This window comes from Scyliorhinus torazame, chromosome 7 (genome assembly GCF_047496885.1).
Source record: "Scyliorhinus torazame isolate Kashiwa2021f chromosome 7, sScyTor2.1, whole genome shotgun sequence".
Taxonomy (NCBI): Eukaryota; Metazoa; Chordata; class Chondrichthyes; order Carcharhiniformes; family Scyliorhinidae; genus Scyliorhinus; species Scyliorhinus torazame.
Window position 1 is genome coordinate 38220622 of NC_092713.1, and position 19482 is coordinate 38240103.

General features: G+C 47.8%; 1 protein-coding gene across 2 annotated transcripts in view; it reads right to left on the reverse strand.

Annotated features, from left to right (window-relative positions):
- Positions 1-19482, reverse strand: part of LOC140426151 (dihydropyrimidine dehydrogenase [NADP(+)]-like) — a 1098238-nt gene that overhangs the window by 234723 nt on the left and 844033 nt on the right. For both annotated transcript variants that reach the window (XM_072510567.1, XM_072510568.1), the window contains one exon: positions 17640-17723. In XM_072510567.1, the coding sequence (XP_072366668.1) occupies positions 17640-17723 (84 nt within the window). The remainder of the gene's footprint in view (positions 1-17639; positions 17724-19482) is intronic.

A 19482-nucleotide genomic window follows, 5' to 3' on the forward strand; every position in this document is an offset into this window, starting at 1 on the left:
TGTCATGGGTGACTTTAACTTTCCAAATATTGATTGGAATCTCTATAAGTCGAACAGTTCGGATGGGGCAGCTTTAGTACAGTGTGTGCAGGAGGGTTTCCTGACACACTATGTGGATAGGCTGACAAGAGGTGGGGCCACATTGGATTTGGTACTGGGTAATGAACACGGCCAAGTGTTAGATTTGTTTGTGGGAGAGCACTTTGGAGATAGTGACCACAATTTGGGAACAGAAACTGTCAGGGAAAGGCATAAATGAAAAGTTGAGCTTGTTCAAGGAACAAATACTGCGTGTCCTTGATCATAGAATTTACAGTGCAGAAGGAGGCCATTCGGCCCATCGAGTCTGCACCGGCCCTTGGAAAGAGCACCCTACCCAAGCCCACACCTCCATCCTATCCCCATAACCCAGCAACCCCACCTAACATTTCTGGACACTAAGGACAATTTATCATAGCCAATCCACCTAACCTGCACATCTTTGGACTGTGGGAGGAAACCGGAGCACCCGGAAGAAACCCACACACACACGGGGAGAACGTGCAGACTCCGCGCAGACAGTGACCCAAACCGGGAATCGAACCTGGGACCCTGGAGCTGTGAAGCAACTGTGCTAACCACTATGCTACCATGCTGCCCGATAGGTATGTCCCTGTCAGGCAGGGAGGAAATGGCTGTGTGAGGGAACCATGGTTCACAAAAGAGGTTGAATGTCTTGTCAAGAGGAAAAAGGAAGCGTATGTAACGATGAGAAAACAAGGTTCAGTTGGGTCGCTTGAGGGATACAAGATAGCTAGGAATGAGCTAAAAAAAAGGGCTTAGGAGAGCTAGGAGGAGGCATGAGAAGTCCTTGGCGGGTCGGATCAAGGAAAACCCCAAGGCTTTTTACTCTTATGTGAGAAATAAAAGAATGACCAGGGTGAGGTTAGGGCCGGTCAAAGACAGTAGTGGGAACTTGTGCATGGAGTCAGAAGAGATAGGAGAGGGGTTGAATGAATACTTTTCTTCTGTGTTCACCAAGGAGAGGGCTATGTTTTTGAGGATGAGAGCGTGATACAGCAGGTAGGTTGGCGGAGGTAGATGTTCTGAGGGAAGACGTATTAGCAATTTTGAAAAACCTGAGGGTCGACAAGTCCCCTGGGCCAGATGGGATATATCCTAGGATTCTTTGGGAGGCAAGGGATGAGATTGCAGAGCCTTTGGCTTTGATCTCTGGGTCCTCACTGTCCACGGGGATAGTGCCAGAGGACTGGAGAGTGGCGAATGTTGTTCCTCTGTTCAAGAAAGGGAATAGGAATGACCCTGGTAATTATAGGCCGGTTTGTCTTACTTCGGTGGTCGGTAAGTTAATGGAAAAGGTCCTGAGGGATAGGATTAATGACCATTTGGAAAGATGCAGCTTAATCCAGGATAGTCAACACGGATTCGTGAAGGGTAAGTCTTGCCTCACAAATTTGATTGACTTCTTTGAGGATACTAAGTGTGTAGATGAAGGTAGAGCAGTTGATGTTGTATACATGGATTTCAGTAAGGCGTTTGATAAGGTTCCCCATTGTCGGCTCATGAAGAAAGTAAGGAGGTGTGGGATAGAGGGAAATTTGGCCAATTGGATAAGTAACTGGCTGTCACATAGAAGATAGAGGGTGGTGGTGGATGGAAATTTTTCAGACTGGAGACCAGTTACCAGCGGTGTACCACAGGGATCAGTGCTGGGTCCTCTGATATTTGTGATTTTTATAAATGACTTGGAGGAAGGGGCTGAAGGGTGGGTCAGTAAATTTGCTGATGACACCAAGATTGGTGGAGTAGTGGATGAGGTGGGGGGGGGGGTGTTGTAGGCTGCAAAGAGACATTGATAGGATGCAGAGCTGGGCCGAAAAATGGCAGATGGAGTTTAACCCTGATCAGTGCGAGGTTGTTCATTTTGGTAGGACAAATTTGAATGCGGATTACAGGTTAACGGCAGGGTTCTGAAGAATGTGGAGGAACAGAGAGATCTTGGGGTTCATGTCCACAGATCTCTGAAGATTGCCTCTCAAGTGGATAGAGCCATGAAGAAGGCCTCTTGTGTGTACAAGGAAAATTAGGAGAAAGGGTAAGAGGAAAAATAATTTGCGAAAAGTTACTGATCAAGGTGCTAGGATTCATAACAAAGACATAAAAAACAGCATAAGTGTACTTTACCTGAATGCTCGTAGTATACGGAATAAGGTGAATGAGTTGATGGCGCAAATCATCGTGAATGACTATGATTTAGTGGCCATTACTGAAACATGGTTAAAAGATGGTCACGACTGGGAGTTAAATATCCAAGGGTATCAAACTATACGAAAGGATAGAATGGATGGTAAGGGCGGTGGTGTAGCTTTGTTGTTTAAGGATGGCATCCGGGCAATAGTAAGGGATGATATTGGTGCTATGGAGGACAAGGTTGAATCAATTTGGGTGGAAATCAGGAATAGTAAGGCGAAAAGGTCACTGATAGGAGTAGTCTATAGGCCACCAAATAGTAACAGGATGGTAGGGCAGGCAATAAGCAAAGAAATAACGGATGCATGTAGAAATGTTACAGCGGTTATCATGGGAGATTTTAATCTGCATGTCGATTGGTTTAACCAGGTTGGTAAAGGCAGCCTTGAGGAGGAGTTTATAGAATGTGTCCGGGATAATTTCCTGGAACAGTATATAATGGAACCTTCAAGAGAACAAGCGGTCCTAGATCTGGTCCTGTGTGATGAGGGAGGATTGATTAATGATCTCATAGTTCGGGATCTTCTTGGAAGGAGCGACCACAATATGGTGGAATTTAAAATACAGTTGGAGGATGACAAGGTAAAATCAAACACTCGTGTTTTGTGCTTAAACAAAGGCGATTACAATGGGATGAGAGAAGAACTAGCTAAGGTAGACTGGGAGCAAAGACTTCATGGTGAAGCAGTTGAGGAACAGTGGAGAACCTTCCGAGCGATCTTTCAGTGTTCAGGAAAGGTTCATACCGACAAAAAAGAAAGACGGTAGAAAGGGGAAAAATCGACCGTGGATATCTAAGGAGGTGAGGGAGAGTATCAAATTGAAGGAAAAAACATACAAAGTGGCAAAAACTAGTGGGAGACTAGAGGACTGGGAAGTCTTTAGGGGACAACAGAAAGCTACTAAAAAAGCTATAAAGAAGAGTAAGGTAGACTATGAAAGTAAACTGGCTCAGAACATAAAAGCAGATAGTAAAAGCTACAAATATATAAGACAAAAAAGAGTGGCTAAGGTAAATATTGGTCCTTTGGAAGATGAGAAGGGAGATTTAATAATAGGAGACGGGGAAATGGCTGAGGAGCTGAACAGGTTCTTTGGGTCAGTCTTCACAGTGGAAGACACAAATAACATGCCAGTGACTGATAGAAATAAAGATATGATAGGTGAGGACCTTGAGATGATTGTAATCACTAAGGAGGGAGTATTATCATAGATCATAGATTATCATAGAATTTACAGTCCAGAAGGAGGCCATTCAGCCCATCGAGTCTGCACCGGCTCTTGGAAAGAGCACCCTACCCAAGGTCAACACCACCACCATATCCCCATAACCCAGTAACCCCACCCAACAATAAGGGCAATTTTGGACACTAAGGGCAATTTATCATGGCCAATCCACCTAACCCGCACATCTTTGGACTGTGGGAGGGAACCGGAGCACCCGGAGGAAACCCACGCACACACGGGGAGGATGTGCAGACTCCGCACAGACAGTGACCCAAACCAGAATCGAACCTGGGACCCTGGAGCTGTGAAGCAATTGTGCTATCCGCAAGGCTACCGTGCTGCCCCAAAGCTAATGGGGCTAAAGGTAGACAAGTCTCCTGGCCCTGATGGGATGCATCCCAGAGTGTTAAAAGAGATGGCTAGGGAAATTGTAAACGCACTAGTGATAATTTATCAAAATTCACTAGACTCTGGGGTGGTCCCAGAGGATTGGAAAGTAGCAAGCGTGACACTACTGTTTAAAAAAGGAGGTCGGCAGAAAGCGGGTAATTATAGGCCGGTAAGCTTAACTTCGGTTGTAGGGAAAATGCTGGAATCTATCATTAAGGAGGAAATAGCGGGGCACCTGGAGGGAAATTGTCCCATTGGGCAGACGCAGCATGGGTTCATAAAGGGTAGGTCGTGTCTGACTAATTTGGTAGAATTTTTTGAGGACGTTACCATTGCAGTAGATAACAGGGAGCCAATGGATGTGGTATATCTGGATTTCCAGAAAGCTTTTGACAAGGTGCCACACAAAAGGTTGCTGCATAAACTAAAGATGCATGGCATTGAGGGTAAAGTGGTAGCATGGATAGAGGATTGGTTAACTAACAGAAAGCAGAGAGTGGGGATAAATGGGTGTTTCTCTGGTTGGTAACCTGTAACTAGTGGGGTCCCTCAAGGATCAGTGTTGGGCCCGCAGTTGTTCACAATTTACATAGATGATTTGGAGTTGGGGACCAAGTGCAATGTGTCAAAGTTTGCAGACGACACTAAGATGAGTGGTAAAGCAAAAAGTGCAGAGGATACCGGAAGTCTGCAGAAGTATTTAGATAGGTTAGGTGAATGGGCTAGGGTCTGGCAGATGGAATTCAATGTTGCCAAGTGTGAGGCTATCCATTTTGGGAGGAATAACAGCAGAATGGATTATTATTTAAACGGTAAGATGTTAAAACATGCTGCTGTGCAGAGGGACCTGGGTGTGCTGGTGCACGAGTCGCAAAAAGTTGGTGTGCAGGTGCAACATGTGATTAAGAAGGCTAATCGAGTTTTGTCTTTCATTGCTAGTGGGATGGAGTTCAAGACTAGGGAGGTTATGCTGCAATTGTATAAGGTGTTGGTGAGGCCACATCTGGAGTATTGTGTTCAGTTTTGGTCTCCTTACCTGAGAAAGGACATATTGGCACTGGAGGGAGTGCAGAGGAGATTCACTAGGTTGATCCCAGAGTTGAGGGGATTAGATTATGATGAGAGATTGAGTAGACTGGGACTGTACTCATTGGAGTTTAGAAGGATGCGGGGGGGGGTCTTATTGAAACATATAAAATTATGAAGGGAATAGATAGGATAGATGCGGGTAGGTTGTTTCCACTGGTCGGGGAAAGCAAAACTAGGGGGCATAGCCTCAAAATAAGGGGAAGTAGATTTAGGACTGAGTTTAGGAGGAACTTCTTCACCCAAAGGGTTGTGAATCTCTGGAATTCCTTGCCCAGTGAAGCAGTTGAGGCTCCGTCTTTAAATGTTTTTAAGAAAAAGATAGATACCTTTCTAAAGAATAAAGGGATTCGGGGATATGGTGTACGGGCCGGAGAGTGGAGCTGAATCCACAAAGATCAGCCATGATCTCATTAAAATGACGGAGCAGGCTCGAAGGGCCAGATGGCCTACTCCTGTTCCTAGTTCTTATGTTCTTATGTATGTTAGCATTTATTAACAGGGGCCTTGAGTTTAAGAGCCGTGGGGCTATGCTGCAACTGTACAGGACTCTGGTGAGACCACATTTGGAGTATTGTGTGCAGTTCTGGTCACCTCATTCTCGGAAGGATGGGGAAGCAGTGGAAAGGGTGCAATGGAGATTTACCAGGATGCTGCCTGGATTGGAGGGTAGGTCTTATGAGGAAAGGTTGAGGGAGCTAGGGCATTTCTCACTGGAGTGAAGGAGGATGAGAGGCGACTTAATCGAGGTTCATATGATGATGAGGGGGATAGATAGAGTGGACGTTCAGAGACTATTTCCTCGGGTAGATGTAGCTGTTACAAGGGGGCATAATTATAAGGTTCGGGGTGGGAGATATAGGAGTGATGTCTGAGGTAGGTTCTTTACTCAGAGAGTGGTTAGGGTGTGGAATTGACTGCCTGCTGTGATAGTGGAGTCGGACACTTTAGGAACTTTCAAGCGGTTATTGGATAGGCACATGGAGCAGACCAGAATGACAGGGAGTGGGACAGCTTGATCTTGGTTTTGGACAAAGCTCGGCACAACATCGAGGGCCGAAGGGCCTGTTTTGTGCTGTACTATTCTATATTCTCTGTTAAAGTTATGTTTGTCTTGTTGCTTGTGGGACCTTACTGTGCACACTTTGACTACTACATTTTCGACATCACAACAGTGATTGCAATTCAAAAAGTACTTCATTGGATGTAAGGTGCTTTGGGACATCTTCTGGTCATGAAAGGTGCTATAGAAATGCAAAGTCTTTCTTTTACTTCCTCACCCTTCTTGACCTGCCATCACCCAGGAGGATGGGACTGCCGTCTTCTCATTCTATTGTCGATCCCATCTTAGCCAAAGAAACATCTGCATCTCTTACGACTCCCACATATTTCACTTTGGAGCGCCCCACCCCCCCCTCCCTCCTCAAGGAGTGATCTGGGTCTCGTATTTCTCATCTACATATGGCCCCTTGGGAACACACGTCAGGTTTAACACATACACTGAAAATACCCAGCTCTACCTTAGCATCATCTCTCTTGATCCTTCTATGACAGTGATGGACCACCTAGTCTAGTGAGTGGGTCGTATGAGTGGCCTCTGCCATAACCCCCATGAGACCGACGGGAATGACCCGATTAATCTCCCCATGAGCCTCGTGGAGTACGAGCTCCCCAGCTGAGGGCTGCATGCTAATTCATTGCCATAAAAGCCGGCCTAGGTAGGAGCCAAGCTACAGACAGGGGTAATGAGGAGAGATTATTAAAAAAATAGTTTATAAAATAAAAAATTAGGGTTTAAAAACCAAACTAAAAACAAATTAAATAAAATAGAGATGGATCAGGTGATGTGTTGTTCCTGCGTGATGTGGGAGCTGATGGTCCCCGTTGAGCTTCCCAGTGAGCACGTCTGTAGTAAGTGTTGGTTGCTTGAGGAACACCGGCTCAGAGTTGATGAGCTGGAGTCTGAGATTCAGACGCTGCAACACATCCGGGAAGGGGGAGAGGCACCTGGACATTGTCCCAGGGGGCAGTACACCCCTTAGAATAACTAACCTAAATTCAGCCAGCGGTCAGGGACAGGAGGGTGTGGCTGCGAGAGAGGCAGGTCGAGGAATCCAGGAGGTAGGGTTGCAGACGCCTCAGCCTTTAGCCCTGTCGAACAGGTTTGAGATTCTTGCTCCCTGTGTGGACAGGAATGGAGACTGCAGGGAGGATGAGCAAACTGACCGTGCTACAGGGAGCCATTCAAGTTGGGGGGAGAGAAAATTGGGGATGGTATAGTTAGGGGCATTGACACTGTTCTCTGTGACTAGGATCGGGAATCCCGAAGGTTGTGTTGCCTGCCTAGTGCTTGGGTCCTACAGGCAACGTCAGGGAGGAGGAAGCGCTGGAGGTCTGTCATCAAGACGATGATGGCGGTTTCCAGTTCTTCCAAATCCCCCCTCCTGATTCCAGCGCATCTCACGGGCAGCGGGCAGAACAGGGTGGCACAGAACTGGTAAGTCGGCCAGAGCCCTCCGGCTCCAGGTCCTCCAGAGATCATCCACTAAATACATCAAAGGCCACAGGGTAGAGAAAACAGAAGGCTGCCTCCACCTCTGATGTGCATCCTGGGGACACACCTGGATGTAGCAATAGACCACGAAAGATGAAGAAGAGTGAGGATCGCTGAGTGGGCACGGGGGGGGGGTCACAATCTCTAGCTCGATGGAATGGAAATGTCAAATGTTCACAATTAAAACATCTCAAACCTGATACATGTGCAGCCCCTGTCATGTTAATCTTCACAGCCGACATGCCTGCATCCCCACCCCCTGTTGCTTTTCACTCCCCTCAACCCCCGCCCCCCAGGCACATTTGTCCAAAACCAAACAATCCCGATGTAGACCTCATTCAAAGGATGGGTGTGAGCGCGCTGCCAGCAGAAAGACAGGAGTCAGGCTTTAGCAGAAACTGAGGCACACCAGAGATTTCCTCACAGCAAGTTATCAACACTCTCCTGCCTTGTATATTGGCCCACTGACAGTGGCCGACACAGGCCCATCACCCTGGAGTGATGTTACACAGATCCTTGGAAGGTGGAGCAGGGTGGTCGGGGAGGGGTCGGTGGGGGGAAGGGGAGTGGGTGGGTGAATGAGGGAAATATGGGGGAATGGAGATGGAGAGCTGGGAGTGTGAGAAATGTGGGGGAGGGGGAAGGAAAGAAATGGAAGGGGGGGTTTTGGGAGGGGGGATTGGGAAAGGCGGGATTGAGGGGGGGATGAGGGAACTTGGAGGGAGAAGGGAATGGAGGAGGTGGAGGGAAGAATGGAGGAGGGGAGAAGTAGGGAAATAAGGGGGAGGGGGGATTGGGCGGGAGATGGGATGGGGGGGGGAGGAGGGGAACGGGATGTGGGAAGGGGGAAATTGTGGCGAGGGGGTGAGCTGACAGACACAGCCTCATCCTCTGAGAATTTGGTGAGGATGAGGGCCTTCCAGGTCGTACCTTTGCCACCTCCTGTCCTCCATCTCCCCCTGAGGCTCCTCCCCAGACTCCTCCTCAAACGAGGCTGCATGGCCGTCCTCCTCCACCTCCTCCAGCATGTCGTCTCACTGCTGTGCCACATTGTGGTGGGCACAGCAAACCACGACAAAGTGGGACCCTCTGGAGGGGTGTACGGCAGGGCACCACCAGAGCGATCCAGGCATCAGAACCGCATTTTGAGCAGGCCGATGCACCGCTCAGTGACAGCACGGGTAGCAACATTGGTCTCATTATATCGGGTCTCTGCCTCAGTCTCAGGTCTTTGCCCCGGCATTATCAGCCAGGACTTCAGCGGGTATCCCTTATCACCCAAGAGCCAACCCATCATCCTGGGGTGGTCCTCGAAGACTCTGGGGATCTCTGAGTGCCCCAGGATGTAGCCATCATGTACACTCGCTGGGTAGCAGGCACACACATGCATGATAAGGAGGCGGTGGTCACACACTATCTGTACGTTCAGGGAGTGGAACCGCTTCCTGTTAATGAAGGACACTCCTTGATGCCCTGGTGTGCGCAAGGTTAAATGCACGCCATCGATTGCCACCTGGACCTGGAGCATCATTTAATTATTATTTAAATGATAAAATATTAAAACATGCTGCTGTGCAGAGGGACCTGGGTGTCCTAGTGCATGAGTCGCAAAAGGTTGGTTTACAGGGGTAACAGGTGATTAAGAAGGCGAATGGAGTTTTGTCCTTCATTGCTAGAGGGATGGAGTTTAAGACTAGGGAGGTTATGCTGCAATTGTATAAGGTGTTAATGAGGCCACACCTGGAGTATTGTGTTCAGTTTTGGTCTCCTTACCTGACAAAGGACGTACTGGCGCTGGAGGGTGTGCAGAGGAGATTCACTAGGTTAATCCCAGAGTTGAGGGGTTTGGATTACGAGGACAGGTTGAGTAGACTGGGACTGTACTCATTGGAATTTAGAAGGATGCAGAGGGATCTTACAGAAACATATAAAATTATGAAGGGAATAGATATAATAGATGTGGGGAGGTTGTTTCCACTGGCAGGTGAAAGCAGAACTGGTGGGCATCGCCTCAAAATAAGGAGAAGTAGATTTAGGACTGACCTTAGGAGGAACATCTTCACCCATAGGGTTGTGAATCTATGGAAGTCCTGCCCAGTGAAGCAGTTAAGGCTCCTTCATTAAATGTTTTCAAGATAAAGAAAGATGTTTTTTGAAGAATAAAGGGATTAAGAGTTATGGTGTTCGGGCCGGAAAATGGAGCTGAGTCCACAAAAGATCAGCCATGATCTCACTGAAGGGGCCAGATGGCCTACTCCTGCTCCTAGTTCTTATATTCTTATGTTCTTATCCCAGCAATGGCAGAGAATCCTGTAGCCCAGGTATCTTGGTGGGCCAGATCCAGCTTGAAGATGGCTTGAAGGCCTCACAGATGCAAAGCCCATCACCGCCCCGGCCCATGGACAACCCCGATCCAGAACCCTTCAGTCCCCCGACCAAGCCTAATCCACCTGAGGGCACCCCCCAACCCCCCTGAGTGTTCCCCCGCCCGCCCCTAAGCACTGGGCCACCAGCTCCGGTGCCCTTGAGCTGCATACCGGAAAATGGAAATGGCTACTCACCTCCTCACTTCCCCATAGTTGCCATTGCGCCAGCTTTATGTTTTAAAAAAGGAGTACTAAACGACGCCCTCAGGATGTATTTCTGGGGAGTTGGTTAACTCCCCGGAGGCCACTGTATGCGACTTCAATCTTGCTCATGAGATCATAGAATCATAGAATTTACAGTGCAGAAGAAGGCCATTCGGCCCATCGAGTCTGCACTGGCTCTTGGAAAGAGCACCCTACCCAAGCCCATACCTCCACCCCATAACCCAGTAACCCCACCCAACACTAAGGGCAATTTTGGACACTAAGGGCAATTTATCATGGCCAATCCATTTAACCTGCACATCTTTGGACTGTGGGAGGAAACCGGAGCACCCGGGTGAAACCCACGCACACACGGGGAGAACGTGCAGACTCCGCACGGACAGTGACCCAAGCCGGGAATTGAACCTGGGACCTTGGAGCTGTGAAGCAATTGTGCTAACCACTATGCTACCGTGCTGCCCCTGCAGCACAAAATGAATGAAACTGAGGGTTAATGATATGCTCGTGAATTTGGGGCGAGATCTCAAAATCGCCATTGGGAGCGTGCCGGATAAATTGCAAACTAGTTCACATGCGCCGTGAATCTCGATTTCACCGCTATGTGCCCGGTGCCCAGATCCCGCTGGGCGCAACGCGGTGGTTATATCGTGCTCATAGAAAATGCTTAATTATTTAAAAATTAATAGAACTATCATCTACTTCAAATGGTAAAAATAAAATAAATATTTACACATTGGATGCAGAGGGAGCTCACGGCTCTCACAGTCAGTGTTGGGAGCAATCAGCACGCACCCCATTTCACTCGCCCTTGTTTTACGGGCAAATCACTTCAGTCATACCAGTAGGAAAAAAAATGATGCGGATGAGAATCAGCAAATGTGGCAACTGTCGTGTGTGGGCAACAGTCACCAAAGTGTCTCACGGGCTGCACTCAGAACTCAGATGGGCCGCAAGTGGCCCTCGGCAGCAGGCTACCCACCACTGCGGCACTATTTTTTTAACGTTTTTTCCAATTCAGGGGCAATGTAGCGTGGCCAATCCACCTACACTGCACATATTTGGGACGTGGGCGTGAGATCCATGCAGTCACAGGGAAAATGCGCAAACTCCACACGGACAATGACCCGGGGCCATGATTGAACCCGGGTCCTCGGCGCCGTGAGGAAGCTGTGCTAACCACTGCACCAACATGCACTATTGTCTCTAAATTGTCAGACTGCTTGTCCAACAGGCAGTCCTGGCCTGCAAGTCTCCGAGATTCCTCCCATTCTGGCCTCCTGATAATCCTGATTTTAATCATGTCACCATAGCTGTCATGCGGCCCTCAACACTGTAATTCCCTCCCTCAACCTCTTCACCTCTCTATCTTTCTCTCCTCTCTGTTAAGAGGCTTCTTACAACCTATTGCTTGGACCAAAGCTTTGCTCATCTGTCTTATTTCCTTATATGGCTCAGTATAAAATTTTGTTTGATAACATTCCTGTGAAGTGCCTCGCCAGCCTTGCTGTGTTAAAAGTGCTGGATACATGCAAGTTGTTGCTGCTTTACGTCGAGGATTTGGTGTCAAACCTAACCTAGGTGGATGGGATGAGCGTTTGCTATATTCCCTCGGTGTATGGGTTCCATGTGAAGCGAATTGGTTAGCCTCAATCCACTTTCCAGTTGGCATTGTTTGTCTCTAATTCTGAATTAATTAGCAATTTCCATCAGAGAGGTCGGGGAATTTTTAGTGTGAGATACAAAATAGCCACACAATGGCTCACTGAGGATATGGCTGCATAATGCTTTTTGCCGCATTTAACCACAACATATCTGAACTGTGAGCTTTTCGTGCTCATACAACACTTATATCACAGAACATGAGGAGCACTGATAATCTGATCCTGAATGCCCAGTGTGCTTGACTCATATTATCGATGGGAACTGTCTGCAATGCTCCCAAGTTGCTGAATACATCACAACGTGGCTGTCCAACATAGAGGGCACTTGAGGTGTTGGAAATAAGTGATGAAAGGGATGTCTCAATTAAAAAAAGTATTTTCTTGCAACCCCTGCTGTGACTGCTCCTGAGCCACGTAACTCGTTCTGATGCTCCTGCCTTTCATTGAACTTGTGCTCTACAGACAGCCAGTAGCTCTTGAATGAATCGTGGTGCATGAAGGTTTGACTGTGTCCCCAAATCATCATTAGTGATAAGCACAAGCTGACAGAAAAATAGGCAAGTCAGCTGACTTTGTGCTATTGGGTAAAGTCAGTTCATTCTTGCACAGGCATGTGGAGCTCTGTAATTGCGCTGACTCTTGTGAGCTCATATTATTGATCCCAGAGAGAGTTGCTGCTGATTGGGGCCGAGAGAAGAATCGCCGAACAGAAGTTTTAACACCGGTATGGGCGAAAAGCACAAGAGAAGTGGCAAAAAAGGTTTCCATATCTGGAGGCATCATTAGTTTGTGAACAGTCTTGTGCCCAATGGAGATTAAGAGCGCGATTTAACGAAAGAATACGAGTCTCATTGTGGGTGGGTTTAACAGGATGTTTCCTGATGCTTGTAGCGCTGGATGGGACTCGGTTATTTATTTGGGCCTTGATGGGGAATGCCCCGCCAAGGCTGCACCTACTTTCATTTCCTGTACAGAGCGCCTCAGTGCAGAAGGAAATCGGGGGACCATTTTAAAATAGTTCTCCGATCACTCAATTCCCCCAACGCGATACCCGGACCCCCCCTACATCCTAATGTACCTCTTGGGGACCCTCGAGCCCCCCCCCCCCCCGCTCCCCACCTCATAAGAGCAAGGCACGGATCCACAATGTGGGCAAAATACCACCTTGCACTGCCAGCCTGGCAACCTAGCAGTGTCCCTGCCAGCGCCACCCAGACACCTGGCAGTGCCAGGCTGGCACCCAAGGTTCGCAGGTGACATAAGCAGTGCCAGGGTGTTACCCTGCCCAGAGGCCGGCTACCTGGAGGGGCCTCCAGTTGCTTGTGAAGGAGACCCCCCCCCCCACCCACCCACAGGTGTCATTCTGCCTGGTTCTTGGAGACCACTGCAAAAGGGCAATTGGCTGGGGTCTCCTCGGTGAGGGGATTCGATCCCGGGCGCTGGTTAGATCCAGTGAGTGCATATTCAAGCACGCCTAACCGCATGCTTAAATATGCAAATTTAGGCCCCGCACATCATGGGCGGGTTCCAGATCACGACATCTTGCGCTTCTCGCGAGATTTATCGGTCGGACCATGTCCCCAGTCGGGTGCGGCTGTTCGATTTTGCCCAAAGTGTTTTGTATGGAAGAGTAGGCCAAAGGTAAATTTGAGGCCTCTTGCCTGCTGACGATGTGGCTGTTCCGGTCTTCCTCACTTGAGTCACATGGAAAATACTGTTATACATAAAATCGTGGTCTGAGGCCACTTCGAACAGGATAGAGAGGGACATTCACTGCAAACACACTGCCCAGTATCAGCTGCTCTGCAGTTGAGGAAAAGCCCAACAGGTCAGCCAGACTTTGTTTTCGTGGGACCAAGAAGAAAGAAGAATGAGAGCTAATGCCAAAGTGGATTCCTCCCCTTCCAAAATCCGTTCTCCCGGCCTACCTGCTTGCTCACAGGCCGGCCAGGGCACCAGAAGCAACTGTGGCTCAGGGTCAGTTGGCTTCCCCAGGGCACTCATTTTCTGCTCGCAGCTCACTGATCCTATGTTAATAAGGCCTGCGTCACACCCTCTGCCATTCCTTCCCCCGCCCAGTCCTGCCAAATGGAGTGGACCTACTTTCTGACTTTGGGGAGCTAGCAAACGCATTAGCTGAGCAGCTCTTTGAGGCAAAAATCTACCAGCAAGTATCCATTAGCAGTGGAGATGTGAAAGTTTACTTCAGGCAGAAATAGTGAGGCCTGAACAGTCAATATATGAAGGACGGAGATTGAAACCATTAAAGGCAGCTGTTCTTTAGATTTTCCAGTGACATTTGAAGAGCAGGGATGAAGTTGAAATGCTGAGATTCACACCGCAAGAGGGCTGAAGGAAGCTGATAAATAAACAATGGGATTATCAGAAAATAAAAGGCAATGGGACGGGATGTGATTACGGGAGAGCATTGACAGGAAAAACTAGTTCCTGCCTTCAGATGGCACATGGAGTAGATTATTGCTGGCAGTTATCATTCATCTAAATACATTCAAATAGACCCAAAAGGTTAATAAAAGGGCTCTTTTATTTTAACGATGTTTAATAATTGTTCTTAAATTCAAAGCTAGGAATAAAGCTAGTTCCTAGTGTAGCACATGACAAAACTAAGTATTGCACTTCATTAATCTTAATGAGCATTTTTCTCCAGCATCCTGGTAAATCAAATGCCGAACATTGCGAAAGCATCCAAAATGTCTGTAGCACAGTGGTTAGCACTGTAGCTTCACAGCGCCAGGGTCACAGGTTCGATTCCTGGCTTGGGTCACTGACTGTGCGAGTCTGCACGTTCTCCCTGTGTCTGCGTGGGTTTCCTCCGGGTGCTCCGGTTTCCTCCCACAAATCGCCGAAGACATACTGTTTGGTAATTTGGACATTCTGAATTCTCCCTCAGTGTACCCGAACAGGCGCCGGAATGTGGCGACGAGGGGATTTTCACAGTAACTTCATTGCAGTGTTAATGTAAGCCGACTTGTGACACTAATAAAGATTATTATTATTATATAATTGTCTGTTCATGTGTACTTTGTGTGTTTTAAGTGGCATTGACCAGCCAACCATAGAGTAACAAGAAAGTATGCAGTGAATTGTTGGGCGCGATCATACGGCCTCATTGTGCCTGACTCGGTGACGCGACAAGGCCATTAAATTTTACGAGAGGCCATACTAAATTGCCCCTTAGTGTCCAACAGGTTAGGTTGGGTTGTGGGGTAAGGTGGAGGCGTGGACTGAGCTTGTGTGCTCTTTCCAAGGGCCGGTGCAGACTCGGTGGGCCGAATTCAGAATTTAAAAAAAAAAGAATGGCCTCCTTCTGCACTGTCAGTTCTATGATTCTCTCACAAGATGTCCGACGATCGGAATGCCTCACTGGGACCGGGATCAGAGGCAGGGTGATACCTTGGTTCCCCCAATGCCACCGAGGAAAGCTTGGCACTGTCAGCCTGGCACTGCTATCTGGGTGCCCTGGCAGTGCCACCCTGGCTCTGCCAGGGTGCACAGGTAGCACTGGCAGGGTGCCAGGTGGATGTCTGGGTGGCAGGTTGCCCATGCCCTCATGAGGTAGGGTAAGGGGAGGGGCTCAAGGACCCTGTAATCGGTAAGTTTGGAGGGGGGGTCTGGAGGCCGTGGTGGTTGGGGGGGGGGGGGGGCACAGCTGGGTCGAGAGATTGTGGCGGCATTTCAAAAATGTCTGTGCTCATCAGTGCAGGAAATGATGGTAAGCGTGACCTCGGCAGGGCATTTCCCGCAGAGGCCCTCAAAAAAAACAAAGTCCCGTTTGATAGCGGGGTGTTGTGGGCTGCGGGAAACACCCCGTTATTCGTACCCAAAACGGTGATGCTTTTTTCGCTAAATTGCGCTCCATATATCTAATCTTACTCCTCATATAGATTGTTTTTAAGAAAACAAATGAGGGTGGCACGGTGGTTAGCACTGCTGCCTCACAGCGCCAGAGACCGGGTTCAATTCTGGTCACTGTCTTTGTGGAGTTTGCACGTTCTCTCCGTATCGGCGTAGCTTTCCTCCCACAGTCCAAAGATTCACAGGTTAGGTGGATTCGCCATGATCAATTGCCCCATAGTGTCCAGAGATGTGCAGATTAGGTTACGGGGATAGGATGAGGTGGATGTGTGAGTGGACATGTGTAGAGTGTTCTTTCGAAGGGTCGATGCAGACTAGATGGGCCGAATGGCCTCTGTCTGCACTGCAAGGATTCCATGATTCTATATAAAAGAATAGTTAGACCTCAAAATGGGTCCAAGTGCCAGAATGTGGGGCATTGCTCGTGACCTTGTCAAACTCATGCAGTCAAGAAGCGTTCCCTTCTTTTGATGCCAATAGCAGTCATTGTGCCATTCGCCAGACAGTCTGGCGAAGGTGGCATACTGGGGTTGGGGGACGCTGCGACAGTTCTCTTCTCTCCAACAAAGCACCCGTATCGAATTCTGTTTTTATAAATTTCTAATTAACTGCAGGGCTTCTTCTCTCCTCTCTCGACAGCCATGCAAGGGACAGGTGGTGATTCCATCCACCCCTCCCTCCCTGCGCTCATCGAGCGCAGAAAAGGCCCTTCGGCCCATCGCATCTGCGCCAGTCAAAAACGATCACCTAACCATTCAAATCCTATTTTCCAGCACTTAGCTCGTAGCCTTGTATGCCTTGGCACGCAAGTACACATCTAAATAGGTCTTAAATGCTATGAGGGACTCTGCCCCAAACACCCTTTCATACAGCGAGTCCAAACTCCCACCACCCGCTAGGTAAAAAGGATTTTCCTCACAGCCCCTCTAAACCTCTTGCCCCTTACCTTAAATCTCACAGTGATTAGCACTGTTGCTTCACAGCTCCAGGGCCCCAGGTTCGATTCCTGGCTTGGGTCACTGTCTGTGCAGAGTCTGCACGTTCTCCCCGTGTCTGCGTGGGTTTCCTCCGGGTGCTCCGGTTTCCTCCCACAGTCCAAAGACGTGCTTGTTAGGTAAATTGGATATTCTGAATTCTCCCTCAGTGTAGCTGAACAGGTGCTGTCGTGTGGTGATTAGGGGATTTTCACAGGAACTTCATTGCAGTGTTAATGTAAGCCTATTTGTGACACTAATAACGATTATTATCCATGTCCCCTGGTCATTGATCCCTCCATCAAGGGGAACGGTTTCTTCCTGTCAACTCTATATATGTCCCTCATAATTTTATACATCTCAATCATGTCCCCACTCAGTCTCCTCTGCTCCAAGGAAAACAATCCAAGTCTACCTAATCTCTCTTCATAGCTAAAACTCTCCAGCCCAGGCAGCATCCTGGTAAATCTCCTCTATACTTTCCAGAGCTGTCACATCCCTCCTATAATGTGAATTCCAGAACTGCACACAATGCTCCAGTTGTGGTCTAATCAAAGTTTTATGCAATTCCAGCTTAACCTCCCTGCTCTTAAACTCTATGCCTCGGCCGCACGAACCTCGAGACGCCTGTGGGAGCCCAGAGCTTTGGAAACGGACCAGCGCTGCATTCTCCGCCTCACCAGGAACTCCGCTACCGCCGGCGCGAGGCTGAGAATTTAGCCCGGTGTTTTCGGTAATTTGCTCACAAGCAGCCCTGTCGCTGAACAGGGGCACTTTCAGAGAACGATTGCATGATGTCATCTCGGCCGTTGGCGCACCCAAACGGGCAGTCTAACTTCGCAGCCTGCAGTGTTAACATCTTCTAAATAAAGCTGTACGTTTTGGTTGAACCTCCAAGGCCTGCAGGCTCGATCTGGAATCCACCTCAGTCCCAACCACAGTCCTATGGCACATCTGAGAAGACATGCTGAAATGATGGTGGAAACAGCAAGTTTCAATGGAATGCAAAAGGTGAATAAAATTGAATTACCTGTCCGCAGGCCAGGCCCATTCCTCTTTCTCCCATGCCGTGTGGGCAGGACAAATTTAATTCCAAGGCATCCGCACCAGAATCCTATGAAGGATAAAGAATTTGAGTGCATAGCGAGACCACTAATGCAAGATCCCAAATTGTTTTGTGGAATGGAACAGGTTACATCAACATGTGCCGGAAGTAATTAGATCTTCCTTATAGACTGAAAGATAGAGCAGCTGGCCTCACACTTCGATTCGATGGAAAGTTTGAATAAAGAGAAAATCTCATATTCCTTTTCTGCATTTTGTAATTTTGATGACACATTTTTGCTGTAAGTAGTGTTCATGCTCAAAAAGCGTGTGGTTTATTGGATTACTGAATTTTATAATCAAGTGAGAATCAGTTAAGGAAAATATCGTTGAATTATAATGCAAAAAAACGAAATGACTTAAAATCACTTGGCAACTGATATTTTCTTTTATAAATACCAATGATTTTGTTTAACTTAAATGCTGTCAGAGGAAACAAAATCACTAATTCTCGATGGCCCAGATCTTCTATTGTCCGGAGGTCGTACCCTAGAGGTACCTCGGAAGATGTGTTGGGGACCCCTTGCAAGGATTGCCTGGGAATTACCCAGGGAGGCAACCACCCTGCATCTGGAACGCTCTGAAATTCCAATTGTAACTCCAAGACTTCGGATGTTCCAACTTACTTAGCAGGATAGTTAACCTGGGAAAAGGTTTGAAGGATTAAATAAACAGAAAAAGCTGGAAAAACACAGCAGGTCTGGCAGAATTTGTGGAGAGAGAAACAGAGTTAACCTTCTGAGTCCATATGACTTCCTCAGAGGGAGAAGCTTGATGGATTATATCGGGTATAAAAGGGGGTGCAGCAGCGCGAGCAGAGCAGAATGAGGGAGCCATCTTGGGAAAACCCCTGTCGCATTCCTGCCTCAGGTAGTGCTCCCCCAGGGGCCATTTTCCAATGGAGATGGGATCTTTCCTTTGCCGGAGCAACCTTATGCTGTGAAGCCCACCAGTTCTCAAGAAGCAGCCTTTTGGTGTCAGGGTTTGCCCCTCCTCAATGATTGCCTGCCAACTGTGACCACATTTATTTTTGACAATTTTCAGAGTGTTCAGAGGGCACTTGGTTTGCTCTTGTGATCCCCCATCTACATCGGCAATGGCCAATTAACAGGCTGCTGTCTGGATGCCTAAGCAGCAGCCCAAGCGAGCAACATATTTCTGGCGTGAATAAGCAGGGACGTGCCACTCGCCATGTTGGACGCTTTGCTGCCCATTTTTCACCTGGATGAATGGGTGCGCTGCCAAGAATTTCTAGGCCTCTGTATCAAAAATGCCTAAAATAAATTTAAATCACATCTGAACAGGGAATTACATAAATATTACATCCCCATAACGCTGCACATGTGGTTCCAGTGTGAATTTATTATTTTTCTCAAACTGATAGCCATCAGAGGTGTGAAAAATCATAAACATTTTGTGCCTTGCGGAAAGCAAAGGAACAAGCTGCATGATAAAGTCATTCATCATAGTCAGCATTCAGACAGTAAAGCTCATGTTTAGCCAGAATTTAGCAACAGATTTCACGGTCAATTGGGCCAAACATGTTTAAAATGGATCTAGAGCTTAAGATCACAAAACCAATTACTAATGATGTTTAATTAAATTTCCCTTCAGTAAGCCCTTTTAAATCTGAGATTTTGTACTATCGTTTGCAAGGTTCACAGAAAAAATGGCTCGCAATTTTAAGGATTATTATTATGAGAATATGCAGTCAATAACTGTAACTACTAGGAGACAAAGCTGATAGTCCAGATTTTTGGAAGACTCAC